Source organism: Zootoca vivipara, chromosome 8 (assembly GCF_963506605.1).
Source record: "Zootoca vivipara chromosome 8, rZooViv1.1, whole genome shotgun sequence".
Classification (NCBI taxonomy): Eukaryota; Metazoa; Chordata; class Lepidosauria; order Squamata; family Lacertidae; genus Zootoca; species Zootoca vivipara.
Window position 1 is genome coordinate 40529137 of NC_083283.1, and position 23752 is coordinate 40552888.

Sequence of the window (23752 nt, forward strand, 5' to 3'; positions counted from 1 at the left end):
TGAATAACAAATGGGTAATAAATGGAGGAAATGTTAATTTGGTAGATAATGCGGGGATAGAGATAAAGCAGGACAAGGTAGAACTGATAAGGGAAGCAATGTTCAAACAATAGGAAATATGTGTTTTTTTTTCCTTTTTTCTTTTTCTTTTTTAATCTGTATTATATTTCTATGTTTATGTAAGTGCTGTTTTTTATCTGGTATGTATATGTATATGTGTATGCATACATATTACATATGCATGGGAGTATATATATATGCTATACTCCTTTTTTCTTCTTCTTTTTCTTTTTTTTTCTTTTTCTTTTTTCTTTTTTCTTCTTTTTTCTTTTTCTATCTTATTGATTTATGCTTTACAATTCTGTTATGTAACTTTGATATATAATTTATGATTTATGGTATATGTTTTATGATCTCGTTTGTGACTATGAAATACGAAATAAAGGTTTTTTAAAGTTTAAAAAAAAAAAAAAGGAAAGCAGCTGTGGAGAGGGACAGTGGACAAATTTCACTAATAATGAAGATTGATGGGACTGCTATTTGCTTTCTAGCACTGTTCATTTATTTTGCTTTTAAGTAATAGGTAAATATAAAGGGACCCCTGACCATTGGGTCCAGTTGTGACTGACACTGGGGTTGCAGCACTCACCTTGCGTTATTGGCCGAGGGAGCCGGCGTACAGCTTCCAGGTCATGTGGCCAGCATGACAAAGCCGCTTCTGGCGAACCAGAGCAGCACACGGAAACACTGTTTACCTTCCTGCTGGAGCGGTACCTATTTATCTACTTGCACTTTGATGTGCTTTTGAACTGCTAGGTTGGCAGGAGCTGGGACTGAGCAACGGGAGCTCACCCTGTTGCGGGGATTCAAACCGCCGACCTTCTGATTGGCAAGCCCTGGGGCCTTGGCTCTGTGGTTTAACCCACAGCGCCACCCACATCCCATTTTAAGTTATAGTTGTTTATAAAATGCACTGTACCCAGAAAAAGAAGAAGCACATTAAAACCTGCAAATTAGAGAATTATAACTGGGGAGAATTCTGAACCATGGCTTGAATTGACTAGTTAATGCATGTAGCAAACTGCAAGGTTGTGCATGTATTTTAGATGGTACTTAAATTTAAAAGAGAGCCAGTGTGGTGTAATGGTTAAGAGCGATAGACTCGTAATCTGGGGAACCGGGTTCGCGTCTCCGCTCCTCCACATGCAGCTGCTGGGTGACCTTGGGCTAGTCACACTTCTTTGAAGTCTCTCAGCCCCACCCACCTCACAGGGTGTCTGTTGTGGGGGAGGAGGGGAAAGGAGATTGTTAGCCGCTTTGAGACTCCTTCGGGTAGTGATAAAGCGAGATATCAAATCCAAACTCTTCTTCTTCTTCTTCTTCTAAAAGTGCCAGCTTTCAGATAAAATCATTCCACTAGACCAGGTGTTCCTAAACTATGGTCTGTGAGCTTCATTCAGGTGGTCCATCTTCATTGAGATGCCCATATTAAATATTCATATTGATTTTTAATTGCATTTTAATTGCCTCTTTTCTTTCTTATATTCTATGGAATGCAAACTGTAATGTAACGCAACACAACGCAACACAATACAAGAAAGAAAAGAAGTACTAAAAATACTATTAACATTCATATAACATCTAACACAGCTAACACAGCTGTTACATTTGCTACAACAGGAACAAAAATCATTAAGTGATCCACTGAAACCATCAACAATTTTCATGTGGTCCGGGGGGGGGGGGGAGTTTGAGCACCTCTGTACTAGACTAAAGGTCAGAAACTGGCAATGCATGGGTTCAGTCTGGTCCTTGAGGGGTGCCATAAGTTCCAAAACTGCTAGCCTCTCTCAGTTTCTTGAAATATATCAGAGGAAGAGGAAAAATATGGGAGGCAGCAGACTCTTCTCGGTGTGAAGAAACTGAAGTACACAAGCAGGTGCAGAAACTCATCTCACTCAAGCCCCTGCTTGCCTTGCCAGTTGCATTACAAAGTAATAAAGCAAGAGAATAGAAAAGAGAGACCCACAGGAACATGCCAGCAATAGGAGGCTCTAGCAGGAGGAGGACTAGTGCTATACACTAGTCTCTGTGCCCAATTCTAGGTAGCAGAAAGGAGAGGAGTGAAGAGAAGGATGTCTAAATTTGTCAACAGTCCACTTTGGGCTTGAACAGTTCTCTCCTTCACACAAAACCAGTTCATCCTGCCTGTAAAACTACCTGCTGACCAGAGATCTAGACTAACATAATACTTACTTGAGAGGAGAGTGATACAAGAAGAGTTACTCATCCTTGCAAGCTGACCTATGAATAAAAAGAGAGTGAAAACTGAAGATGTGAGCAGCCAAACCAGTGTAGCATTCTGGAGACAGCAGTGGACAAGAAAGGTGAGCGAGTGTTCACAAGCAGTAACACTACACATTTATAAGGAAGGAGGTTTGCATGCCAGGTGATCCTGTAAGAAGGCTGCTGTTCTTATGAATACAAAGGTCATTTACTACAAGCACCAGAGCAGAGAGGAAAGGAATACTCTCTTCTAATTCTTGTCCCTAGACCTTCTATAGTTCAGTGCCTTGTAGTATAAAAGGAATGTGATTTCTTTGACAGGCAAGGTTCATGTAAGTTCAAACCAGTCAACTGTTCATTTATAAAGTAATCTTCTATGCACATATTACAGTGGTGAGCATAAACTTTTTTGGGCCCTGAAGCTTGAACTGTTATGAGTGGCCCTTTGCAACCAGCATTGAGGTCTAGGTAACTACAGTGGTACCTCGGGTTAAGAACTTAATTCGTTCTGGAGGTCTGGTCTTAACCTGAAGCTGTTCTTAACCTGAGGTACCATTTTAGCTAATGGGGCCTCCCACTGTCACCACCCCGCTGCCACACGATTTCTGTTCTCATCCTGAAGAAAAATTCTTAACCCGAGGTACTATTTCTGGGTTAGCGGAGTCTGTAACCTGAAGTGTCTGTAACCGGATGTACCACTGTACTGTCATCTTCTTCAATGGGGTTGTTCCACAACAGATCACCATACCTTTACAGCATCCATGTTACTGACTCTCAAACGTTGGGATTGTTGAAATATGTACAACAAAAAATTAATCAAATTGAGTCTACTAGACCCACAATTTTTAAACAATGCAAACTAAAGTTTCTTCTTCTGGGGTCCCTCTGGGATTAGGGGCCCTGAATCTTAAGCTTCATTAGTTTCATAGTTTCACATGTGCCTGGAACACTATCTTCAAGGGATCTAACTATGCCAAGGACTGCAGCCTATGATACCATCCTTTCCTTGAATTATGCCTGGTGGGTAACAAGAGGATTTCTATGAAATATCTTATGCCAGGAGTCAGGGCAAGGATGGGTTGCTTTCATTGTAATCCCTGGGATATGGCATCAGCTGCACAGGAAGATGCAGCATGGCCTGTTCCTGACAATGTGCTCATAATGCGATGCTATCACAGTTTTTGTGCTATCATTCCATGGCAATTGCTTTATGTGATGCATAGTTACAGCCATGTCGGGAGCGATGTTATAATTAGTAGGTAGCAACAGAGTTGCTAGGGGAAAATAGGAAACATAAGCAGCAGCCTTACACAAAGTCAGGCCATTGGTCCATTGAGATCAATATTATCATTGGACTGACCGGTACCTGGATATGCCAGGGATTGAACTTGGGACTGTCTGCATGCAAACCAAGTGCTCTACCACTGATATAGGGCATCTTCCCTGTGGGGGAGTGGCCATGGCAACAGTGCCTCTTTCGTACTGCTATGGCTGCATTTTTTTACAGTGCTGGGAGGGGCACAGGATTCCAACTAGCTCCGCTTTGGCATAGTGGCAATCATTTTACAGGTTGGATCAGTCAGTTGGTTAGAACATAGTGCCAACAACGCCAAGGTTGCAGGTTTGATTCCCTTAAAGGACAGCTGCATATTCCAGCAGTGCAAGGGGTAGGACTAGGTGGTCCTCAGGGTCCCTTCCAACTCTGTGATTCTATGAGATATATTCTATGAGAAGTGATATGCAAGGAATATACACCTGCTACTTAGATGTTTTGGTAACTTGAACATATGTTTACCTAGACCCCAGGACTGGACTGTCTGCTGATCCTTTTTTCATTTGTTTGTATGTATGTATGTATGTATGTATGTATGTATGTATGCATGACGACACTTGAGATTCACTTTTATGATAATAATCCCTTAATGCAGAAGGGCCACAGCCTAACTTTCTTTGAATGAAATAACATATAGCGCTGGTTTCCCATATGCATATCATCACTTCGTTTCTCATTACTTCATTACTCAAAACTTGATTGCGTTGCTCCGTTGAGCACATTCTTTGAGCTGGTGATGGATAACATGGAAGGGCAACCTTCAGAGATTAAATCAGTGATGGCTCATTTACACATGCAAATCTTCACTCTATTCTTCAGCTAATAAGTGCCAAACATGCACACGTGAGCCAAGCACCAGTCTACTGTATTGCAAATCAGTAAAAACAGTTGGCAAAGCACATTGTTGACAGAGAATGCTATTAGCATTTGTGATGCATCAACTAACAGCCTGTTGAGGTTAATGTCAGCCTTGTTCAGTTCAATACCTACAGCACTTCCTGATTACTCACACATAGAAACATGAATGACTATAATACTAGTTGGAATCTGACACCTCAGCTCTACAGAGAACACATTTGAGATCCAGCTGAAATAGAATCCAGCACAGTGTCATTTGTGGATTCTAATTTTACCTAGATACTTTCCTGAGCTCTCATTTTATTTTTACCTGATAAGCTTCATCCTGCAGCTTTTGTTTCAAATATTCCTCCATCTTGAGCTCATGCTCTAGCTGGCGAACAGAGTCATTTTCATAGTTCTCATCATCTGCTCTAACGTAAGGGTCTCCATCTTCTGTAACCCTAAAGACAATTATTAATAAATAGCTTCCTAAAATTTTAAAAATGCTAACATTCAGAAGACTCATTGTGTTATCCTCATGAAGTCTGAAAGGAAGTCCTGTTTTGTGTATTTCTTAAAAACTCCATATATATTCTTTCAAAACAGAGGACTTATTTGTTTACACATTTCCCTCACTCTTTCAAATGGATCTGTTCATTCACAGAGAGATTCCTACTTGCAGTGCCTTTGGGGATAATTATTGTATGCTAGACCCTAACATGTGGTCACGAAGAGTCGGACATGACTAAACGACTAAACAACAACAGACCCTAACTACTGTTCTGAAAAATGAATTCCCAGACTGCACCATGTCAGCCTAAAATTTAGAGGCTGCATTTGCTTCCTCACATAATAAATAAATACTATCTGTGTGTTGTAAACTGGAAATATGATAGATTTCTACTTGCAGGGAGTCTTCTCTCTCTCGCTTCGAAGAGACAACAACATATGAGAATTACAATATGACCCTCAACACCTTCAGTCTGAAATGGTATAATCTAGGAAGGAGATAACTTAGCCATCTATGTCAGAACTGTGTTTATGATTCTGGTCTGGGTAGGAATTCACAGCTGAGAACACAGGAAGTACCCTGGGGGAAAAGATAAGCACTGCTTTCTCTAAAGAACACTCACCAGCCCAGTTAGCACATAACATTAAGCCAAACTGTGGCTAAGCATGAATGAGGAAGCGTTCGGGTACTCAGAGCTAAGATCATGGGTGCTTTATTCTTTCCACAAAATTTCTCAACTGCATGCCACCAACTGAGTTGTCGAAAGAAACCCAATGCTTCTGCGCTACCCAGAGCAAAGTCAGAGTTTGGCTTAGCAGTATGTATTAACCCAGGCTTGCAGTTTGTCTCCCCCAAACAAACAATGAGCAGTAAACCAAGAACATGCTTGATTAAACATGCTTAGGATTCTTTTGCACAGTGTTAGTTGATTTAACAGTGCAATCCTATGTATGTTTACTTGGAGGTAAGTCCCACTTTGTCAGTAAAGCTTACTCCCTAGTAACCACACTTATAATTGCAGTTTAAACTTCTGATTAATTGAATTAAAACATGCATATTTAATGAAATCACAGACAATTCTTTAACCAGGACATCTCCTACTTTACATTTTTTATTTCAGCAACTGAAATACTATTTAACACCATAGTTTTAAAACTGTGCACAATGAGATTACAGAAAAGATAAAAAGATAAAATCAGTTAAAAGTAAACATAAAGTAAAAAAGGTTAACTTAAGATGCCTGCTAAAGTTTTAAAAAAGTCTTCACCATGTACCTGAATAGAGGATATGAGGCACAGGCATGTATTGGTATGAATTTTTCCTACATTTGTGACTCATCAGTATGTCTTTAATGCTTTGGCATAACTGATATGCAGAATTTCTCTCTGAATCTGAGATGAAGCAAAGTTCTGCAAATGTCATATTCTACATTGTGAAAGACTGTTTTATAAATGGGAGGTAAGGCAACACTGGAAATTCTGTATACAGAAATTAGGTTTAGATTGTCTTGCTAGTGACTAACTTTCCCCCTGTAGCTAGAATGGCTTTGTCCATCTGCAAATCCACCTGTGCTTAAATGGTGTATGTATAAAGATTGAAACTGAGCAAAAAAATGCAGAACACTTGACACGTGATTCAGGTAGGTAGCCGTGTTGGTCTGACGCAGTCAAAATTTTAAAAAACCCACCAAAACACTCGAGGAGGAGTGCAAATAAGAGATTCATTTGGGATAATTTATTAGAAGCCAAATTCCAGTCATGGCTTTTAATTAAGGTCTAACATACTTAAGTAGAATGCAGAACAAAGGAAGGGGCCATGTATTCTGTGTCCTCTATGCATACAGTCTGAAGGGATAGCTCAGCTGATAGAGCATGAGACTTTTAATCTCAGGGTTATGGGTTTGAGCAAGACTAGGGGCAAAGTGACCATGATTTCTACTCTTAAGTACCTGCATGCTTGCTCATTCATGCTTAGCCATGGTTTGGCTCAGCATTACATGTGAACCAGGTCACAGCAGCGTGGACTGTGCAACTGTGCTATTTTTGTCTACTCTGTGAACCAGTAGAGGCCAGCAGTTTGTAAGGAGTAATGAAATAAAATTTCGAGAACAGTTTTTGTTATGTGGAATGGGAAAGGGAGGCTAATTTCTGAGCCATTTCCCCTGTTCCCTTAAAGGCCCATGACCTAGGCTATCACCTCACCAAGAAGCTAGCCTGGATATCTCAGGATTTAGAAGGGGGCCCAGGCCTACAGCCTACCACCCCACAAACATGTAACAATATCCACTGGAAATATTCTTTTCCTCTAGCTGGAGGTCAGCAATTGCTAAATTCATCTCCTAGTAAAGGGCTCTGCCCTGAAAACAAACTCCATTTCTACATTTATTTGCTTCAGTGCTAAATTTCCAAGTTAAAAATCACTGCATAATTGTTTTTCTTTTGAAGGCTGTGAGATTCATAACATGGATTTAAACACAATAGCCCTCATTGCTATTCTTGGCCTAATATTTGGTTAAGAGAGCAACTCCATATTACATGTACATACCACATTTGCTTAGCTTCAGAGATGGTTTATTGAAGACCATATGGAATATTTATTATTTAATAAGGAAAGAGAGATAAAGAGCACAAGGAGTTACCCACATATCACTGCGGATGGTGCCAGAAGCAGCTGCACTGTGAAGGTATCCTGGCTTCCGGGCATGAATCTGTGCAAGGAAAGCCTTTTCAGAAGTTGGCGATGGAACAAGGTCATCAAAATGAGTCCGACCAAACTCAGAATCCACATTACTCTCTGTCTCACTTCCAACTTCTGTGGGAAGAAAGGCACCAATGGTACTATAGTTACATGAACTCTAGGAAGTTTCTCTCATGTTTCTAGCACAGACTGACTTTACATCATCATCCTAAATGGCTATAAACACAACAGTTGTATACAGTTTTTAACTAAAGAGTTTGGTTACCTTACTCATGTACTGCTGATACTCATTCTGACATATGCACAGAGATTATTTATTGTGTAGCAGGTGTGATTATTTAGTGCACCTTGACATCCTTTAACTACACAGGGATTAGACCAATCCTCATGCTGATTCCCTTTAACTAATGAAGGGGTCAGCATGGGCACCACAGGGCCACAGCTCTAACAATGGGTTGCTCCCAAACCTTCTTATGCAAAACACTGCAGAGTTTTGGATCTCTTTTGTTACCAATGTAGTGTTAAACTATGCAACTCCGCTTCAAGAGTAAAAAATTGTTTTTGGGTGTGAGTGAGTGGGAGAGAGAAAGAAACTCTTAGCACTGCACTCTAGTTACTTTGGATGGGGGCCAACTGTCTTCAACAGAATTTGCCACGCATTTCTCCTTACATATTAAAAACAACTTCTACATAACATACTGTACATGTCTTTTTGTAGTCTATAAACATTTTTTTTAAAAAAGGAATGTAAAATGGTTAAATATTAATTCTGCTTTTAAATAATCAGACCTGAGTTCAGTTCTTTCACCAGAGAAGACATAGTGTTGGTGATTGAATCTGCTGCTACCAGCAAGTCATTCCTTAAATTTCTTCTTGAACCTGGGAAGACAAGCAAAGCTTTATGTTCAGAGGTCTCCTTACCCCCTGTAAGCTTAACAACCTAGAGAGTGTAATTAAACTGCAGTGCAGTAAATGAAAAACATATTTTAGATCTATATTCATGTAGCTTTTAAGTGGTTGTGGTTTCCCCTTTCCTACACCACACAGCAACCACTGCTCAATGTTTCATCTAATGCTGGTGCCACCAATCTAGAATAAAATATAGACCAGGATCCAAAGGAATGGGATATCCAGCCTGCTTTCTATGTCACAATCAACTTTGGAAATTCAGAGGACATTCCAAACTAAGGTTTGCTATGGTGTTGCGTTCAGCCAATGAAAACAAAACCTCAGAGAGTTCATGGTGCCTGCCCAAGCCCTCAAAAACCCAGCTTCACTAAACTCATGTTGGCCACTGGTCTTAAACTGGTAGAACCAGGGTAGGGGGATGTCTGGCCCCACAAATATTGCTGAGCTCAAGCTCCCATCATCTCCTGCCAGCATGGCCAATAGGTCAGGGAAATGCACTCCCAACATCATCTGAAGGGACACAGGTTCCCTATCCCTTCCGATATAACTTTCTAATGAGCTAGTTCCATGCTGAACACTACAAAAATGGACAACAAAAACAAACAAATAAAAAACCAACCCCATTTTCCACTGAGTTAAAAACAGCAACCTGGCTTGCAATCCTTCCCATGCTTATTCTTTATTTGCTATGGATCTTCATTGCTTAAGAACCAAATACAAAATTCATATATTTTGCATTTTCTAACACAGTTTCCCAGTTTCTTACCCGCTTCCTCCTCCATTGCAAGCTTATACTTTCAGCAACTGTTTACTGCTCCAGCCCACATGCACTATCCACAAAGACTGAGGAGGGGGATCTTCTTCAGCCCAAAGCCTACATTCCCCGGTGGGCAATCTTCCAGAGACTGCATGCTGGACTGGTGATCAGGGCCAGAAGCAAAAAGCAGGCTGAGCAGTGGAGGGACTTTTAACCCTTTCTTATAGCCTTTCATTGAGGTTGTATTCCAGTGGAGGCTATGTTCCAGCCACACAATTCAGAATTATCCATCCATACACCTCCACGTCTTCCCACCAGGAAGCAAGAGGCATTAGAGCCCAAGGACAATACACACCCAGACAAGAGCACAGAGCACAGTCTATGAGAGATGCAACCTTGGGAGGGAGTGTGGCCTGCAGAGAGTCCTGCGGTCCAAATACACAGCCCTGGAGGACTGTATTTGGTCCCCGGTCTCTGTATTTGGTCCTTGCCTCTACACTAAAGCAATACAGGGGAATTGGTGCTCCTAACTAAAGAATCACTTTTGTTATAGGGACTTGGAGGCCAATGAAGAGGACTCGGAGGAGTCAAGCAGCTGGCATGAGAAATTATCATGCAACAATGTAGCACATTATGAAGAAGTATAATTGCTATGGCCAGAGAATACAATGCATCTTTATGTACACTTGATTAATAGAGGATGTTGTGTCTGTTGCAGATAATATAGAAAGCCTGGCTTGTTTAGTTAGTTAGACCAAATCTTTTCCTCATGCTTTTCATTATGGTGAAACAATACTGTACTAACTTTTTACAATTGTTTTATGCCATTAGGAATCCTCTCACTGATACCACTTGTTCTAAACACAAGCTTTTAATTAGCCTAAATCGGGGTGCCTTCCAGATGTTGTTGGAGTATAGCTGTCGTCAATCCCAACCATTGGCCATGCTTCTGGGGCTGATCTAGATGCATCAGTTGGCTATGCCCACTTTAAATGATAAAAAATTCATTGTAGATGTGGCATTTCCCCCACCCCTGCTGACTACTCCTAAGCACAACCACTTTGTAGCAAAGGATGCTCTGCACAACCTACCTTGCGCAAAGGCTTCCTGCACATCTCCTCCCACGCCTGTCAGAGAGTCCTGAGGTGTGTGGGCTGGAGTCGAGCAGGCAGATGCAGATCTGATGGGCATAGGAATAGGCCGGCTGATAGTGTGGCTGGGAGAAGAGCGTGGGGAGCCTGCCCCTTGGGTCTGGAATAAAAAGGTTTGCTAAGTGGGTTAAGCACGACTTACAGCGGAGAGCGCCCCAGTGCTGCCATCGCCAATTATATTCCTACTGTGCAAACAGTCAGAAAATGCCATGTCATGCTGAATACTGGGATCATCCTGATGGAAAGCGAGCACATCAGTCTCTTTGTTAGTTAATAGGGCCAGACGTGCATACAGTACTAGTAAAATAGCAGAAATGCAAAAATGTAGTGAAGTAAGACAGGAGAAATGGCCAAAAGGATCTGATAAGTTCCAGGGTTCAAATAGACATTTTTTTAAAAAAACCATATATGGAACTTTTTCCCAATGGAAAATATTGTTATTATTATTATTACTGTTACTATTATATTCTGCTTAATGCCAAAATAGGCATCTAGGTGTTTTACAAAGTATATTAGAAAAGTTGCATAGATACAGAGGTCTTTGCATTAAGAAGACTGGAAGTCTTGGATAGAATTGTTAACTTTTCATACAGAAAAGAACTGTGTTCAAAAATTAGATGTGGGAACTCCGTTCTAAAACAAATACTAGAAGTGTGGGGTCCTGAAATAGACCTAGTACACCATGCCATCCTCATGCCCAGTGCTTCTCTGCCCTGGCTGTCTTTCAATGGCTTCAGTTTATGGTGGTGCAAGGTGGGGAAGGAAATTGCTAAGCGTGATGATGTCAGGTCACATTTTCTGCTTTAATTAAAGCTTGTTAGGAGATGATGCAAGTCATCATTGGCTGTATGTTTAAGGCAATGCACCGTTTGGCCCTAAAATGCAGCACAAATTGCTATTGTTAAGAAACAAAACCAAACAGCAAACCCCAGTATGAGTGCATGCAAGCCTTTTATGTGAGTCTAAGGAGGGTCTCTCAATCCTAGACAATGTGTTTTAACATCAGTCATAAGAAAGACATGTAGTTGGTCAGTGAAAGTGAGCAGAACACGCCACAGAATACACAAAGATCTTATACTCATCGATTCTCTACCAGCTAATCTTGTTTTTCTCATCTCAGGTAGGGAGTAGCAGCAGGTGGCTTACTGAGCCCCACCTGGTTGCCATACAGAGTTGATGAGCAGCATTCAGCTTGGTGGGTTACAGGTTTTTGCAGACCTGCTTTAGAGTTACGAACTCTATGCAAGGAATGGGAATGGACTCCAGAGATAGGAGTCTATACACGGAACTGAGCGGTAGACAACTAAGTTTTTCTCAGAGTAGACCCATTGAAGTTTAACATGTCTAGGTTAGAGCCCCTCATTTCAATGGGTCTACTTTGAGCAAAACTTAATTGACTTTGTTTACTTTTTAGAAGTAGAGTACAGTTGCTAATAGTAGTAAGTGCACAGCCAAAGAGGTGTGGTCCATTCTTCCAAGTTCTTTCCACAGCAACACCCCACGTTCAAGTCACTGTTTTGCTCCTGATGTGGCAAAAATGTTTGGGAATCCTGGGAATTTGTAGGGAAATTGTCGCTGGGCTGAAGTGACATCTAAGCTACTTCTGCCAGGTCTGAGGGCACTCCAAGCTCAGCTCACTTGCTGTTCTAGGGCTGCCAACTCCTGAGAAGAACAGTTCTGGTGTTTGGGTGGATGGGGCCCTCAGGGCCAGGGAGAGGGGCCCAAATATTCTAGAGGGTAGAGTCCAGTGGACTCTGATATACTGGAGTAGAGTCTAGTGCAAAAAGAGTCACACCAGGTGAGGTAGTGGTGTGTTTGGGGGTGTGTGTGAAAGGCTTTGTCCCTTGATTCTTGACCTTCATAAATGTATTGAAACTGAGAGACGTAGGCAGACAATTGTTTTCCCTTCAGTTGATGAGAAGTAGGGATGAATGGGGGTAGATTGGGAGCTTGCAGAGTTATGACAGAGAGTGGATTGTTTCAATTCTGCCCTATCAAAATTCTGAACTGGATCATGGAAGCAGGAATGGTTTCCTCAGTCCACTCTAATTCAGTAAGGCAAAGGTAAAACACAACACAACACAAGAAACCTCACTGTATAGAAGACCTTCAAATGCAACTGGGGCATTCAGCTGCATTTTTGCACTAGCGCAAGGCAGGAAGGAACATCTTCAACCCCACACCAGAAACTTTTCTTTATTTCTGGATTGTGTCTTGAACCTATTGTAAGTTCTGTGTCCACTCTAGAATTACCATCCCCATTACTGGAAGCCATGGTTCCAATGTGGATTTCTGTATGGAGATACCTCCAGTCTATCCCTTAACTGCCAACCCCACAGTTTACACTGTTCATAGTGGCTAGAATCTTGATGCCCAGATAAACACTAGTAGAAAAGTATGGGAGCTGCTTTGGGTTCTTAGTTCTGGAAGCATCTATTTGGCATTTCTAGGTTTTTTAATATTTATTTTAGTCAAGTTCACACTGCTGTTATGTCTGCAAATAGACAAATCTGTTTCCTGTCACAGCAGCTATAATTTAGACAATGACAATTTTAATGAGAAATGTCATCTGTATCTTCTCATTGAGTGTACTGATAAGAAACTAGTAGGAAGATACTTAAGTTTTATCTACAATCACCCTCCCCACAGTTCAGTAAAACTTAAAACAAATCTGTTCTGTTAGTCTTTGGTATGTAGCTCCCTCTGCTGGAACCTAGAGTGGATCACAGGTTAGAATCATTAGGCTAGAAATCTATACAAAATAAAAGGGCCACATTTCTGAACAGAAAAATTAGGAATATGGAAAATAGAAATGCTTAGTACACTAAGCAGAAAATATATATGATAGATTTGTATATCTTTGCTCTTTATAAGAGTATGCACTTATGCTGAGCTGAAACAGAGTAGCCCCCCCCCCCAGTTACCATTTTTTCACCCCTCATGAAAAGCTTCCACTTTGGTGGCTGAACACCCTTTTGTGAAAAAGTATTCACCAAAAAATAAAAAAAGTATTCACAAAAGGATGGGTTTGGCAAAAATGAGGAGGAGGAAATCTCCTCCAGAAGGTAGGTGTTCCTTTGTTCCTCCTAGTTAAATGTTCTCGACTGGTTGTGGTACAATATGGGGGTAGATGTGCAACTGGATGTGCAGCCTGTGAAAGTAAGACAGTGTAGATAGAGAAAACTGGTATTCAGATGCACATCCAAATGGGGATGTCATTCCTTTTCACTGCATTGTTGTCACTACATTTCACTGCATTGTTGCCACTGCATTGTTGTCACCTACATTGGCTCCCAGTACGTTTCCGAGCACAATTCAAAGTGTTGGTTTTGACCTTTAAAGCCCTGTTATAAAATCATATTGGGGGGGGGGGTGTTGCAGGACACCATTACTAATGAACAGAGAGGGGTGACCGAATCTGACAGCTGCAGTTACCCAGAATCCCTCGCAACACCACCTTCTTCACCTCTGCTCCACTCCAGAGACCCGCACCCCTCCCGCTCGGATGCAACCCTGCCCTAAGGATCAGCATATGCACACATTTCCACATGACTAGCAACTTGGGAGCCATAATTCCCTGTCAATGGTATCTCATTCACAATGGAAGACTCCTCTGAACAAAAGACAGTGATCAACTCTTATGAAAATGTTAATTTCTCTTTGTGTTTAGGAATTCACACCTGGGAGGAGTGATAGGAGGACTAGGAGAGGTGTCAAAAGTGCTCAGATTTCTACCTTGAACCCTCCTTTTTGTGAGGTATTGATTACATAGCTGTGATGTAGGAATGATGTATTGGGGGCGTTTCTTGGTGATGGGGAAACTGATAAAAGTGGAGGTTCTCTTTTGTTCTGGGTTCCTTCCTTGTTCTCCTGCGTGAGGGGAAGGACCCTGTTGCAACAGCAAATAAAGGCTTTGCTTCTCAAACTTCTCTGGTTGGCCTCTGTTATATATTCTCCGACCGATGGAGAACCCAATAAGGCTCTTGTGTACCCCATAAGGGAATAAGAGCAGATTTTTTGCTTAGAACAGCCCTAAACGGCCTCGGTCCTGTATACCTGAAGGAGCGTCTCCACCCCCATTGTTTAGCCCGGACACTGAGATCCAGTGCCGAGGGCCTTCTGGCGGTTCTCTCACTGTGAGAAGCAAAGCTACAGGGAAGCAGGCAGAGGGCCTTTTCGGTAGTGGCACCCGCCGTGTGGAACGCCCTCCCATCGGAGGTCAAGGCAATAAACAACTACCTGACATTTAGAAAACACCTAAAGGCACCCCTGTTTAGGGAAGTTTTAAATCTGTGATATTTTAATGTTTTTTTGCTATTTGTTGGAAGCCGCCCAGAGTGGTGGGGGAAACCCGGCCAGATGGGCAGGGTATAAATAATAAATAATAATAATAATAATTAGTATTTAAATGCAAAAGTGTGTGGTGAAAGTTTTGCCATGCAGTGTAGTCATCTTGGATATTCCACAGCCCACCCCCCAGAAAGGTAGGGCATGAATATTTTAAAATAAAAGCACTGCCCTCAGTGTTGTCTGTTAGACAAATGTGATTTTTATGCTCTTGTGCCATCAGTAGGTCTATGTGATCACTGATTGGCAGGGATCTTGCACTGAAGGAGAAATAAACCATTGAAGTGGCAAAGATGCAGTAACATTTTGGGGCCGTGATCAGGTATAACCTTCCCAACACCATAAAAATGTGGAGTGGGGAGGTCAGGATGCTTTTCACACTCCTCAAAACCTACTTTTCATATTGAAAATATCTGAGTGGAAAATTCAGCATAAAATTGCAATTTGAATGATTGTTCACTTAAATGAGTTCAGTGAGTTGGGTTCAATAAAAAAAGTGGGCTCAAATATTACATTATGAAAAGTAACAATAGTACTTTTAATGCAAATATACCAATAGATCAGCAATGGCCCAATACTACCAGTTTTCTCCTTGTCTGTGTGCACATAGTTCTAGCTACTGCAAATTGATTTCGTAACTGAACCAAGAAACAAAACTCTGCTTTATTGTAGTGGGAAATCCCTCAACACTTCCTGAGCCAATGAGAATGTTACACTTTAGTCACTTAAGTGACATTATTCCATTGGCTTCAGTGTGATTTAATGCATTTGGAAAGATAATTACAAACACAACCTTAGTGGATTTTTCAGTACAAATAGGTTATGGAATTATTTTTCAAATATTCTGAACATTGTTAACCTGGATGCATCCCTGGAAAGTTTAGCCAAGCTCCCAACTGCTTATGGATAATTGATGGAAAAACCGTTCAAAGCTGTTACTTGGGATGGGGGAACGGACTTAGCATTTCATCAATCTGAAGTACCTCTACATTTTCAACTTCAAGGAGTTTGCTCACGTTAACGCAATTCAATAGCTTGTGTTGGACAGCATTGAAGAGTTATTGCTCTTTGTGCCAAAGATACCATTATATCAGTAGTGAGCCACAGAGATCTGTTACGTTTGTTGCTGACCTCTCAAGAAAGCCATAATAGTTTAAAGTACCTTAACTTCTCAGATAAAAGGTTAAAGGCGTGCGAGGTAGTGTTATTTATTGGTCCAGAGCATGTAAACGCATTTCAAGCAGATGTAGTAAGCACACATTTGGATTACAGGAGCACTCCTTCAGAGTTAGTGACATCTACAGAGTAAAGAACTTACTCCCTGCTTCAATTCTTCTTCCTAAAGAAAGATTGGATCATTGCGAGTCAGATGAGCCTGAGCTTAAAGTGTGAGGGGAGAGAGCTGAAGCTACAGAGTAGGATTATCACCCCTTGGTCTTAGAGCAGCATACTTCTAAACATCAATTTCGGGGGGGGGGGGCAATAATGAAGGAGAGCTGTTGCCTTTCTCTCCCATTTGAGAAGTTTTGGAGCCACCTGGCTAACCACTGCTAGAGTACCCTAGATGGTCAGATTCAGCAGGACTCTTACGTTTTAAATGTTGTCACTGTACATACATAACAACAGGAGTGGCTATATAGCAACACAGCTCCAGGTTAAGTGGTGCACTCAAACCATAAAAGGGGCTAGCCTCAAATTTCCTAAAGCTTGTCATGTTGTTGGATGCAAATATATATATTATGAGCCTCCTTCCTTGGATGTTTTTTATGCAGAGGATGGATGGCCATCTGCCATGGATGTTTTAGCTGAGATTCCTGTATTGCAGAGGGCTGGACTAGATGGCCCTTGAGTCCCTTCTATGATTCTATACAGGATTGAGAAACAGCAAAGCTGGCGTAATAGCTCTTTTGCTGTACACCTCTGTTCATCAATGAATATACTTTGTTAAATAGGGGTAGCTAAGAGGAAAAGAATGTAATTTTAGCCCCTGCAGGTATTAAGTTTAATGAGACTAGGCTAGTTTATGCTGATTTTTTGGAGCCACTTGATTTTTTAAAAATGTGAACAACATTCCAAACAAAGAAGTTGAGTCCTTGCCCATCTGCCCCCTCCCCTCCCCAACTTAATTTCTGTTATCAAAGGGATGCATTTCTGCACATTAGTCCATTTCCAGATTATTTAGGCTGAAGAGGTTAATAAACAGGGGGTGTATATAATGAAATATGACAACTAGCCACAACACTCCTTAGCCCCTCAGTACCAAGTACCTAGAGAAAAGGCATTTGGATTCACTCTCCACTGCTGCTGTTTTTGTGGAAAGAATGGTCAAATTGTAGGTTGAAAAGATAACAGCAACAGCAACCTATTTGTCTGGGCAATGGGAATGATTAATATCTGAAGTTAGTGGGAGGTATTTCCCAGAACAAACATCTATGGCAGGGATGGGAAATCTGGAGTCCCCAGAGCTGCTGTTAGACTCCATCAACCCCAATCAGCATGGCCAATGCTCAAGGGAAGGGTGGAGTTATAGTCATACATCATCTGAAGGGCTACAGGTTCCACATCCCTGGTCTAGGAGATAAATCGTATAGGCTTGGGAATTAAAATAGTTTACCTTTAGCAGTTTCATGAGGCCTTCTAACTGAACCATGAGTTCTCTCCGGCTTTCCTGAAGAGCCGACATCCTCTGTTCAAGCTCATCCTTCCTCTGCCTAAGAAATAAGCATTTAAGATCAGGGCATGTAGCTAACCATTCCAAAGCTTCCCAGACAAATGAGCATGCAGTGGAAAAGCCTGCATTTGTCATCCAAAACATGTGGTATAATGTTGCACCTGATTTCCTATGCAGGAAGTTTTTGTCCCAAGACTGTCCATGAGCACAGCTCAAAACATGGAGCTTGGTTCCACTCTTGCAGCAGATGAGGTGCCATGGACAAGCTCTCCAGAATCTTTTCCTAGCTCACCCCCATGCTACTGCCAATGCACCAAATATATATTTATATATATTCATTTTATTGTTTTTATCTGTCTCTTATTCCAAGAAGCTCAGGACAACATGCACAGACAGTCCTTTCCTCACTTCTTAATTTGTCTTCACAACAATCCATAAAATGGGTTATGCTGAGAGGGGATAACTTGCTGAAGGTGACCCATTCAAGAGAGGATATGAAGCTGGCACTCCCTTGTCCTAGTCTGATACTCAATATTGATTCTCTGATGGATCAAATGTTTACCAGCTAAAAGTCTGCCCACACAAAAGGCTGACATTTCCTGAGCATCCTGGATTTTTGTCAGAATCTGTGCTCCTTCTGCCATTGTGAATTCAAGTTGGTAAAGCCTATTGGACTGTCGGCTGGGTTTGGAACCAGAAGTTGCTTTTTCAATATGTGAATTACTCTAACTCTTGAGATTCCTTTCCCTGGTAATTCAGCTATTCCACTAGGTCTCCTGATCCAGGACAAACTGATGCCACACTGCTGAGTATGATCTTGCATCTATTTGCTGATTATTTGGCACAACGCACATTGCCTCCTCAAAGGTGCATTCACACACATGTTCATCCCCTGCTGACTACAGTATCAACAGATATGGTTTCAAACACAATACTTTTCAATGTAAGGAACATGTTCAGTGTCCTTTAAGGAGATACTAACTTCTGGCTTTTTTGGTTTCTTTTAAAGCTGAGTGGTTAATTGGGGATAACATAGAGCTGCTGAAATAACATAATGAGCACAAATCATGATGAATGCTCAATAAAAAAGGATGTCTGGAAGAGTCCTTACAGACATTGTCTTAACTTCCACTCTCAACTTCTTAGCCAACTAGAATGACAATTTAATAATTAAGTTTCTTCCCCAGTCACCTGGTTTCAGTTTACTGGGCTGACTTTTTGAACTTTCTGGGATCTTTTGAATCCCCCCAGCTAGAACAGCCTTTAAGCAGAATGCATATTTGTGTTCTAGTCAGTGCTTTTCTTCTAGGAAAAAAAGTGCTGGTACTACATACCATTGCGTACCCCCAGAAAAAAGCACTGGTTGTGGTTCAAAACATCTGGAGGGCACTAGTTTGGCAAAGGCTGGTGTTTATGTTAGAGAGTCACAGTGATATTTTTTATGAGAGAACCTGGGACTGTGGAATAGCCAGTACACTGCACATAACACTTGGGGAACAACCACATAGTCCTTACTTATATTTCCATTATGTTGAGAAGCTTTCATTTGGCTATTTTGCAAATGTTGTGCAAGGAATTAAAATAAGCTCCTTTAACTATTAATTAACTATTATTATTCTGACCACACGCAAGCTTGGGCAGATACTGCTTCCTGTGACATTGCAAATTAAAATGGAGGACAGATCTCTGTTGACAAAACTCCCTAAGGGACATTCAGTATCAATAAATGTAAAGAAAGTTATTGGGGTTTTTTTAGTCTGTGAAGCAAAATCAAAGAAATGAAAAAAAACAAGCACCACACACATGGGCTTACTCCTAGGATAGTTTACACAGGATTACAGCCTCAGAGAGTCAAGTAAAAATTCCAGCATTGCATAATCAATGGACTTTTTTTATTAAGTAAAACTATTTTACCCTATAACAGGCATCCCCAAACTTCGGCCCTCCAGATGTTTTGGACTATAATTCCCACCATCCTTGACCACTGGTTCTGTTAGCTAGGGATCATGGTAGTTGTAGGCCAAAACATCTGGAGGGCTGCAGTTTGGGGATGCCTGCCCTCTATTAAGCTAAAGCAGTTTCTAAAACACATTTTAGGATGGATCTCCAAAAGCGAAACAGTTAATCTTGAACATTGATCTTGATCACTTTCTAATAAGTTCTACTACACTCATGCTGCATGTTGCTGCCATTATTTTTTTTCTAGTTAGAGGAAGAGTTATCTTTTGACAACTCCATTAGTAAAATCAATAATGGAAAACACAACCTCAAAACAATATATGCTACCTGGTAGTGTGCCCCACTCAATTCAAAGGGGCTTATTTCTGAGTAGAGATGTGTAAGATTGTGGTTGAGATTTTTTTTAAACACCCCCCTGAAGTCATTGGCTGAATATAATATACTGTATGTACTTACCTCAGGAGCCGAAGTTCTGCCAGGAGAGTAGGATTCTGCGCTGCCTTCTCCGGAGTGGGTTGAGACGCCTGCTCATGTTCAAGTCGCAGCCTGTGAATCTCTTGTAAGATTTCTCTTACAGAGGAAGAGAAGAAAAAGAAAAAGAGGTAAGCCGTCAGTAACGTTTTCACTGAGGGCCCCTCTAGATGGCCTGTTTATTGGGCATTCATCCTGGCTTGTGCCTGCACAAAAGAACATCAGGAGCAGCTGGTGACAGGGGAACTGCTTCACTAACTGGCAGGTGGGTTACTGTTGCTTACCTTGAGGGAGAGGCAGTAGGGAGGCAAATATGGTGCAAAAGCACCAGCAGGAGCACCTAGTGTGTTTGCACTGTGCTGACTTCCCTGCCACCTCGCACCTCCCTCTCTTGGTAAGCAAGAGTGTCCCACCTGCCTGGAAGATAGCACAGCACTTTCACTCTCAAGTGGTACAACACTTCTGGATTTACCTAGTTGGACTCTGTTGAACATTCTTTCTGATTTGTTTGTGGGGTGGTTAAACGATGATGAGCATTTGTCCTGCATTCAGTCCGATTTCTTATGGGGTGTTTATATGTGTTCTCATTAGTCAATTGTTCATCTCCCACTTTTCAATGCATTTCCCCATCACTTAACAAACCACAAAGTGTTTGTTTCTTCTTTTTATGGATTTGTTGTGCTAGGGCAGAGGCTTTCAACTTTTTTGAGTCCATGGCTCTCTTGACCAACTACATTCTTTATGTGGCACCCTTGTGGGGCTCAAGAGCCGAGTTATGTCACCCCTTGCCTGCAGAGCTGACAGCCTGTCACCCTTTTTCAAACACCCTCCCTTGTGGAGTCTTCCCTCAGCCTCCTCTCACCTCTCATTGGGAGTACTCCAGGCAGCCTCTGCTGCTGCCCCTGGTCTCTGAGCTGCCTCCCCCTCCCAATCCCAAAGAGAGGTACCTTTTCACACTGCCCCAAAATCTGCTCCATGGAAAAACCTGAAAGCTTGGATGCTGCAACTAGGAAGTACTGTTTAAGTACAGATTGTCTTATTGTTTATTAAATTACATCCCAAACCCAGAATCAAACAGTAGCCCCAGTGTATTATACTGCATCTATAGGTTCCCTCATGATAGATTCACCACAGTTTTGCTCAACTCTGCCTTGATACTTGATACATTTTGTTTCTATCTGCAGGCATACATGTAGCTTGGAGGTAGGTTACAACAGACTCTTACCTGTTCTTATTTTCAAGTTCTGCAATAAGCTGCCTTTGTTGCTTATTAGCATCAATAGAGAATGAGATATCTGGAGCACCTCTCTGTTGTGGTTGCTGTTGCAGTTGCTGGAAGACAGGTTGTTCATGTCAATAACAATGGCAAATAGAAGTATATTGTTTAAAGAAAGACATGCCCATCTTTCATCCTTTTTGTATTCATACACATATTAACCATATGACTGATATCGTACAGCAATGCTTGTGGTAATATAGGGGCTAAAGGTGTTTATTCAACTTCAATTAATTTCAAAAAATTATACCCTGCCTGATTTTCAAAGAAACTCAAGGTGGTCCACACAATGCAAAAACAAAATTGAAATCCCCATCATTCCCTTTCCCCCTGCAGCCTTCTGCACACCCACAAAATGTGCTCTGGAGGGTTGAGGAAAAGAAGAAGATAGGGAAATCCAATTGTGTGACCAAACGTCCACTGTGTGATATTGGGTGGAAGAACCAAATACATACACCTGAGACACTGCACTTAAAGTGACTAGCAATTAACTGATTTCTGGTCCACATAAATTATTTTGGCCTTCATTCCACATCCAGTCACACTTGTCTCATAACCACTTGGTTAATTGACAGTATAATGGTACCTCGGGTTACAAACACCTCGTGTTTCAAACACTTCGGGTTACAGACTCCACTAACCCGGAAGTAGTACCTTGGGTTAAAAACTTTATCTCAGGATGAGAACAGAAATCGTGCACTGGCAGCGGGAGGCCCCATTAGCTAAAGTGGTACCTCAGGTTAATAACGGACCTCTGGAACGAATTAAGTTTGTAACCAGAGGTACCATTGTTAAGAATTTCCTCAGAAGACCTTGTGATCAATCTCCCTCCCTGCTCCTCCTCATGACAGAAGCAGTCCTTTGTTTATGACACCATCAGTAATCGAAAAGTCAGGATAATATTTGGCCATTGGCACCATCCTCATCTTTGTAGCTGGTGCTCCAGTGACAAAGTTATAGACAAGATGCACACTCTCGGCTTTGGTGAGGAACTGTGATAATTAATCTGCTGTTCCCTTCCCATTTTGAAGACAACTGAGGTGAGTTAACAAGAGTAGGGGGAAGAAGCTCATTACTTGCTAACTATCAATAGAATACTAGCACAGCTGAAGCAGTCCTGGCTTTATGGAACAAGGTCAGTTGGGGAATGATAGCATCACAGAGGCCTGAGGCTACAGCACTTGAAACATATCCAACAAATGGACTGACTAACTAATGCTCTGAATGTATTCACTGGCTGTATTTTAATCAGAATTGCATATAAGTAGGTATGGATTCAAGTGATTTTACTGTCCCAAGTGCTTAGCAAATAAAATCATAATGGGCACGATCTCACTTTCTTCTCCTAGATGGAGAAGGTCCTCTGCCTGCTGGGGTGGCACAACACCTTTGAAAAACCTCTTGAAAACCTCTGCTTGGTGGCACAAGCCAATATTTTGTTCCACTGGTGCAAGAGAACTCTTTCTATAGCAGTAGTTTCTTTCCTTTAACTGTCATCTAATAATTTTCAGAGAAAAGTCTCACAGTATGACGAGCATGATAAGTAGCTTTTACTTTGAGAAACTGTGCTGCACATGCAGCAAGGGTGGGGGAATAATGTCTGTCATTAACTGGAAATCATGGTCTATTTTAGGGATGACTGAGTTCTTCCAAAGTCCCCTTGGATTAGCTTGGAAATGACCTGAGCCCTCAAAACCTGTATCATTTCTCTGAGGCAATCGAAGGCCTGGAAACAGAAACCTCATTCTCAGCCTGTAATACTGCCAGGAATATTCATCCTCCTTTGGAGGATGAAAGGACAAAGTGAATGGTAGTGGTGATGGGGAACCCTAGCTGCTGCTAAGGACCCTCTTGTCCTAAGGGTGTTCTGTGGCAGATGGGGTCCAGCCTTGGATTTTGCTTTTGCCCCTGCAGTATTGCCAAAGCAGCCTCAGAGATTCAGCATTTGCTGTCGTAGCAGCCAGAAATCACGTATGCCCACAGAGATGTCAGCATTTCCAATCTTCAGCTTTAAGGCACCACTGAATTCAATAGGACTTCCTCCTCCTCCTCCTCCTCCTCCTCCTCCTCCTCCTCCTCCTCCTCAAAATCATTTTTATTAGGACTTCCTTATGAGTAGTCATGTGCCTTTAGACTAGTGATTGGGAGGGGCTGCCAAGACCACATAACACAGGTCTTGAAAGACCTACAATGGCTCCCAGTACATTTCTGAGCACAATTCAAAGTGTTGGTGCTGACCTTTAAAGCCCTAAACAGCCTCAGTCCAGTATACCTGAAGGAGCGTCTCTACCCCCATTGTTTAGCCCGGACACTGAGGTCCAGCTCCGAGGGCCTTCTGGCGGTTCCCTCACTGTGAGAAGTGAAGTTACAGGGAACCAGGCAGAGGGCCTTCTCGGTAGTGGCGCCTGCCCTGTGGAACGCCCTCCCATTAGATGTCAAAGAAATAAACAACTATCTGACGTTTAGAAGACATCTGAAGGTAGTCCTGTTTAGGGATGTTTTTAATGACTGATGTTTTAATGTATTTTTAATAGTTTGTTGGAA

General features: G+C 41.7%; 1 protein-coding gene across 10 annotated transcripts in view; it reads right to left on the reverse strand.

The window, feature by feature from the left end:
- The window catches only part of DTNA (dystrobrevin alpha), a 201531-nt gene that overhangs the window by 8149 nt on the left and 169630 nt on the right, over nucleotides 1-23752 (reverse strand). For 3 of the 10 annotated variants that reach the window (XM_060277856.1, XM_060277850.1, XM_060277857.1), the window contains 9 exons: nucleotides 21158-21264; nucleotides 19918-20031; nucleotides 17446-17542; nucleotides 16150-16170; nucleotides 10425-10584; nucleotides 8457-8546; nucleotides 7613-7781; nucleotides 4788-4920; nucleotides 2257-2304 (listed from right to left, as the gene is read on the reverse strand). In XM_060277856.1, coding sequence (XP_060133839.1) covers nucleotides 2287-2304; nucleotides 4788-4920; nucleotides 7613-7781; nucleotides 8457-8546; nucleotides 10425-10584; nucleotides 16150-16170; nucleotides 17446-17542; nucleotides 19918-20031; nucleotides 21158-21264 — 909 coding nt within the window. In that variant the 3' untranslated portion in view covers nucleotides 2257-2286. The other 7 variants (XM_060277851.1, XM_060277858.1, XM_060277854.1 and 4 more) reach the window with 5 other exon arrangements.